We start from the raw sequence: 6986 nt of genomic DNA, 5'->3' as shown, positions 1-6986 counted from the left end.
GCACATACACACACACACACACTTACTGCATACAATTTTATTTGTATCTATGGCACTTCTAGTATGAGCTTAAACTATTTCAAAGTCATAATGTTTTTTGTCTTTCTTTTCTTTTCATCTACTCACTTCTTAAAGTCCAGTCCCATTTAAAACTTATTTCTCTTTTTGGTTTAAAATTTTTAATCATACAGTGTTTTTTGAATCATGTTTCCACACCATGAGTTGCCATAAATCTAATATCTATGTTGGAAAAAAAAGTATAAAAACAAAAAGAAAATTGCTTATATTTGCTGTAACAAATATAAAAATCCTCTTAGATAGTTTAAGATGCCATAAAGTAAAAGACTTTTTTTTATTTGACCACAAATTAAAAATAAAAATAAAATCCTCTCAATGATGTTGAAAATAAAACTAAAAAAAATTTTACGTATGATACACTCAAAAATTAACTATGTATTTTGTATTTTTAGCAGGAGGGGATTGCATGTTCCATAGTACTAACTTTAGTCTGATCTATAGTTAAGATTATTAGATTAGACAGCTTAATAGTCGAAAACAGACTAGACCATTAACTACACTGTAGACTAGATTATAGACTAGACTATAGATTAGACTATAGATTAGACTATAAATTAGACTATAGACTAGACTACACTGTAGACTAGATTATAGACTAGACTATAGACTAGACTATAGACTAGACTATAGACTAGACTATAGACTAGACTATAGACTAGACTATAGACTAGACTATAGACTAGACTATAGACTAGACTATAGACTAGACTATAGACTAGACTATAGACTAGACTATAGACTAGACTATAGACTAGACTATAGACTAGACTATAGACTAGACTATAGACTAGACTATAGACTAGAGTATAGTCTAGTTTGTAATTTTTTTGTTTGGTATATACTAGTCTATGCCATATACTAGATTATAAACAGGACTAAAGTCTAGTTTGTGATGCTTTTGTTTTGTATTTACTATATTCTAGTTTATAGTTTAGTACATATTCTAGTCTTTAGACTACAGATCATAGAGTAGACTATATACTAGACTGGAGACTACATAGTCTACAGACAAGTTAACGTCATAAAATTTCTTTTAAATAAAAATAATTTTTGTTAAAAATTTTGAAAAAAAACGACGTAATATCAGCAACACAAAACTAATCTTCTCCCTTGTGCAAAGTGGCGTATGATTTATATTAATTACAAACAAATTTCCTATAACAGCAAATGTTTAAAAAAACAAAACTTTTTAAACATTAAAAAACACTTTAATACAACAGCTTGAAAGTAAAAGACTTATTAAATAAAGTAGAAAATTAATTACTACAAAATTTAAAGCAACAAAAACGTGATTAAAAGTCAATATTTTTTTAAGCTGAGAAAGTAATAAAAACTACTTTCTATTTAAAACTAGAGAAAACAAAAAAAAAAAAAAACACTAATAATAAAAACAAAACCACATTAACAATAACATTTGCCCTTTTTTAAAAACAACAGCTAAAGCTACAACTTTTTTCTTGCTTGGCACTTTTTGCAATAATTTCTTTTCTAAAAGCAAATTTCCTTAATACAACAAACTGTCATAACTGTAAGAGCTTTTAAAACTGTACTACATAGTAATTATAAATATTAAATAAAAAGAATATTATTATAATATAAAAACATTAAAAAAAGCAAATTATTGTACTTACTCGCATTCACCAGGTTTATCACATTTGCCATGGATGGGATCACAGCCGGGCTTACAAATGGCCTTTTCACAATTATCACCCATCCAGCCATTTAGACAGATCTTTTCACCCTGTGGCCCACAGTTGTAATGACCAAATTGATCGTTGCGGGGACGACAAAACGTTGTACATGTTGTATTATAATAAGTAGCTGCACATTGAACTCTGACACGATATGTAATGCGAGCATTGCGACCAATATGATCCAATGTTTTCCATTCGGGTGATGGTAGAATCACGCTTGAAAATGATGTTTCTTCAATTAACCTTTCGGAGTCTTTGTTTTTTTTTGTGTGATTATTGTTGTTGTAGTTGTTGTTTTTCAAGAAGGAGGTGGAGAATTTAAAGAAACAAAATGAACAAAAATGTAAACAAAAACAAGTTGAGAAAAATTAAAACTAAAAAAAGTAGGATATACATAGTATCTATCTAGTATATTTTGTTTAAATGAAATGAACACAAGATGGGTGGTGTTTGTTGTTTGTTTTAAGAAATGGAAAATGTGTTGTTTGTTTCGTTTTGTTGTACAAAAAAAAAAAACATTAGTTTGACGTTTGGATTTGAAGTTTAAGTTTTTTTTTCACCACGTTTGAATTTAAAAATCATTTACATTGTGGTTACTGTTGTTGTGTTAAATGTAAGAAATGTTGTTGTTTTAGTTGCTGCTACTGCTGCTGTTATGTTTAAGGAAACGATCATGGTGGCAATTGTTAACAAAAATGTAGATTTGTTTTAAAACCAAAACAACAACTAAAATGTGGAAGAAATCACTAAAAAACATTGGTTTCTGTAAATTGAAATCAACGTTGGCGTCCATACACAAAATGTTAACGACAAGTTCAACTAAAACTATCACATGCTTAGGATGTGTTGTTGTAGTTTTTTTATTTTTCTCATCTTGTTATTGTATTTTATTTAAATTTTTTATTTTAAGAAATAGAAGAATTTAACTCAACCAACCCATAAGCAGAGATTTTAAGAAATTGTTTCATTTTGAAAAGAAGGAGTTGATTGCAGCGCCATCTATATTTAATTTTAACGTAATTTAACAACTCTCTTAAACGCTTGAAGTTTCTCGACTACAGAGAAAACAGAAGACAGACTATAGATCTCGATTATAGAGCAATATGTAGCTTCTGCTTTGGTCTTGGCTGTATAACAGATTATATGTACTCTGGGCTATACAGTCTTGGCTATACAGCAGAGTGTAGCATGGGCTATCATTTTCACTTAACTGCAACTCAAAACTGATATTCTTTCTTGTGCACATAATAATCTCGAGACGAGGATTTCGATATTTTATAGTTATGTCAATTATTAGGAATTTTTAATTGTATTGGGTTAATGTTTATATGAATAATAATTTCTGTGACCTTTGACCTTTTGTATTAATTATAAGGCTGACTATAGTCTCTAGTCAATTATATAGCAAATTATGATCTCGACTATAGAGTAGATTGAAGTCTCAATTATAGAGCAGAATTAGAGAGCATATATCTATGAACAATAATTCATGTGATCTTTAAGATTTTGAAGGATTTTAATATTTTATAGTTTTTTTTTAACAAGTTATAATTGAATTTCGTAGATTTTTCTATGAATTATAATTGCTGTGACCTTTGACCTCTTAAGTAACATACAAATTTTTTTATATTTCCACAATTACAATTGCATTCTTTTCAAATTCTGTTTTTAATTTTTTTTTTTAAATATACTAAAACTTTTTTGAAATAATTTGAAATTGTTTTATACTTTTTAACCAAATAAAAAAATATTTAAATTAAAACAACACAAACTAACACAACAAACAAACACTTGTTAAACAAAATATTTTTAAACTAATTAAATGTCTGTTTATTTGTAAATTTAAACAATTGTTATTTTTTCAGTTTAGGTTTAAGCTCCTCTGTTTTAGGTATTTGCAACATTTATTTGGTTTAAACATAATTACATACCTGGATACGATGTGTTGTACATATCCAACGCCTGTAGTATTAATGTAAATGATTTCTGTAAAAATACAAAAAAAAAGAAAAATAAATACATTTTCGTAAGTAGGTTTTTTAAAAGAGATTTTAGTTCGTTTTGGGTTTATTTAAAGAAAAAAAAAACAAAAAAGGCGGGTTTCATTTTAACAGCTTAAGAAGGTTACTATAAGGTTAAATTATTTTGTCAATTTGTTGGTTTGTATTTTTTTAACATTTTACAGAAGCTTGTTGTATTCTTGTTGTACTTTGTAGTCAGAGAGTTTAAACAAAATACAAACTGTCTGTTTATGTTTTTTATTTCTGTTAATTTTGCATTTCTTGTGGTTGTTGTTAATGGTTACATTTTATTTGTTTTGTTGTTGTTGTCTTATTTTATCTTGAAAATTACGTGTTTAAAACAGCAAAAAAAAAGAAGGTAAAAATGTGGAAACAGTAGCCTAATTGAATTGGGAGAAAAGTAGAGGTTGTCAAAGTATCTAAATACTAGTTAAGTGTTAATGTGTTTTTTTTTTGTTTAAGTATAATTTAACTAAATTTAAACATGAAACTATTAACATCACACAACACAAATAAACGTGAAGTTTTAAAAATTTATTAACTCAATGACAAATTTGTTTAAATTTCAAAGAATTTAGATTTAATCAATAACAATTACCCGGTAATAGCTAAGAAACAGCATTAACATTTTCAATTTAAAAAAAAAACCAAAATTACCTTACTAAATAACTATAACAAATTTATTTAAAATGACATATTTTCAACAAGTTGAAATAATATTAAAATTTGCTAAGCCTGTTAAATGGAAACAAATTTTATTGTTTCGTTACTTTTTAAATATACTTCCATACTGCAAATAATTAGTTTTTGTTTTAAAACGTTAAATAAATTATATTTCTCATTATATTTTGAAAAAAAAAAAAAATAAAATCACTTGCAATTTATTTAAAATCCATAACAAATTTAAGCAATTAACTTTTTTTGTTTTGTACAAAAAAAATTCACATTAAAACTTTTAAACAATTTAAATTTGAAATTTAATTTAAATGTCAGTTTTAAATTTTGAAATTTTATGCTTTATCAATTTCTGTTAGTTTTAAAATTTTTAAACAAAATTGTTAAAAATCTTTGAAAAAAATATCTTATAAAAGAAAGTTTCTTAATTTATTTTTTTGTTTGCATTTATTTTTCTAAGCAATTAAATTGTTTTCAGCAAATGTAGTTAGATTTGGAAAAAAGGAACTAATCTAATCTTAAAATATCCGTAACCATCAAGGTATGTAAGAGTTTTGTACGGTTGTTATTTAGAGAATACACTCGAAAAGCAATGAGAGTAAAATAAAAAAACAAAATGTACCATAGTCTCTTTTTTAAGTAGAATGGACTTATAATATTAGCACATATACATATGTACAAGTCTAGTTTTAGTTTAGACTATAGTCTAGTCCATAGTATAGTCTAGTCTATAGTCTATATTCTAGTCCAGTCTATAGTCTAGTCTATAGTCTAATCTATAGTCTAGTCTACAGTCTAATCTATAGTCTAGTCTATAGTCGAGTCTATAGTCTAGTCTATAGTCTAGTCTATAGTCTAGTCTATAGTCTAGTCTATAGTCTAGTCTATAGTCTAGTCTATAGTCTGGTCTATAGTCTAGTCTATAGTCTAGTCTATAGTCTAGTCTATAGTCTGGTCTATAGTCTGGTCTATAGTCTAGTCTATAGTCTAGTCTATAGTCTAGTCTAGCCTAGTCTAGCCTAGTCTATAGTCTAGTCTATAGTCTAGTCTATAGTCTAGTCTATAGTCTAGTCTATACTCTAGTTTATAGTCTAGTTTATAGTTTAGTTTATAGTCTAGTCTGTTGATTATAGTCTATAGTCTTGTTTATATTCTAGTCTATATTCTGGTGTATAGCCTAGTTTATAATTTATGGATTATAGATTATAACTTAGTACTCATAGATTATAACTTAGTACAAGTTAATAAAATCTAATTATTTAGGGATTTGCATAATTAAATATTCATCATAACTTAGTACAAGTTAATAAAATCTAATTATTTAGGGATTTGCATAATTAAATATTCATCATACGCCATCTATACTGAAATCCATAGAATGTGTAAATTTTTTATTCATTATTTAGATACAAAATAAACAAAATTCATTTTTTTTCGCACAAGTAATCTGAAATAAGTTTTTAAATATTAAAAAAATCCCATTCGATTTCAACTATCTTTGTATCTGATTATATATCAAATTGCAAAATTCAAAAGAACTTTTTTTTTGAACAACATTTTTTTCTTCATTATCTTCACATAAGAAATTCTAGGCCAAATCAACTGCCACTAATTATAGTTTAAGTTATAATCATAATTTTAAATTGTTGTTTTACAACAATAATTTTCATTTGAAAAAATACCAAAAAGAAAAGCAACAAAACTCCAAAACTATTAAATTTGGACCAAAAATAAAATAACAAAAAAATATTTATATTGCATAAAAGGCCAGACCTCTACAGGAGAGTTAAAATTTAGTATATTGAAATAAAAAAATATGTTTTAAATTTAGATTTTGTTTTGTACTATTTTGGAGGAGAAAATCATAAACCATGCTTATGTTTTTGTTTATTATTGTAACCTGGCTATGGTTATAGAAAATTTAGTGTTTTTCTTTGTAGCTGTGGAAGACCATGACGCCCCTTTTCCATGGTTCCCAGCTTGAGGTTTCTTCTAGATGTGGCTGGTTGGGTGCTTGTGGTTTGTTGCACTTCACCAAAAATCACGTATTCTGTGTTACACTATTTTCAACGTTACAATGCAACAAAACTTAACTAAATACAACAACAACAAAGCCTTAAAAAAATCACAAACGTTTGTTCGTGCATACAACACAAAATTCAATACATACTTATTTAGTCGTAATGTAGAAAAATAGTAACAACATCAACGAGAACATACAACAAAATCCTAAAAGAAAAATTAAAACGAATTTTAGACAAGGTATTTCTTTATTTAAGTCTTTTTTTTGCTGCTGACAACAACTTTAGCAAAAAAAATAAAAAAAAACTAAAACATCGATCGATGAGTTTGAAATTTCAAACTGATGATGCTGGTAGTTTGTGCTTGATGAGGTTGTATGATGATGGCTAAAGTAATTTAAATCAAAATAGCAGCAACAACTAGAAAAAAAATCCAACAATGGCCAAAACATCGAAAACCGTAGAGAGCCGAAACAATAATAAAAACAACAGCAAGA

The 6986-nt window shown here is 26.8% G+C and overlaps 1 protein-coding gene across 1 annotated transcript; it reads right to left on the bottom strand.

The window, feature by feature from the left end:
- Positions 1–1465: 1465 nt before the first annotated feature.
- LOC124419741 (protein serrate-like) lies at positions 1466–4421 on the bottom strand. Its single transcript, XM_046950291.1, has 3 exons — positions 4392–4421; positions 3704–3758; positions 1466–2025 (listed from the first exon to the last, which is right to left on the bottom strand). The coding sequence occupies exons 1-3, from the start codon at positions 4419–4421 to the stop codon at positions 1706–1708; spliced, it is 405 nt and encodes a 134-aa protein (XP_046806247.1). The 3' UTR covers positions 1466–1705.
- Positions 4422–6986: the final 2565 nt, after the last annotated feature.

This window comes from Lucilia cuprina, chromosome 4 (genome assembly GCF_022045245.1).
Source record: "Lucilia cuprina isolate Lc7/37 chromosome 4, ASM2204524v1, whole genome shotgun sequence".
NCBI classification, from domain to species: Eukaryota; Metazoa; Arthropoda; class Insecta; order Diptera; family Calliphoridae; genus Lucilia; species Lucilia cuprina.
Note: the sequence above shows the minus strand (reverse complement) of the source record. Positions and strands in the feature narration are given on the sequence as shown.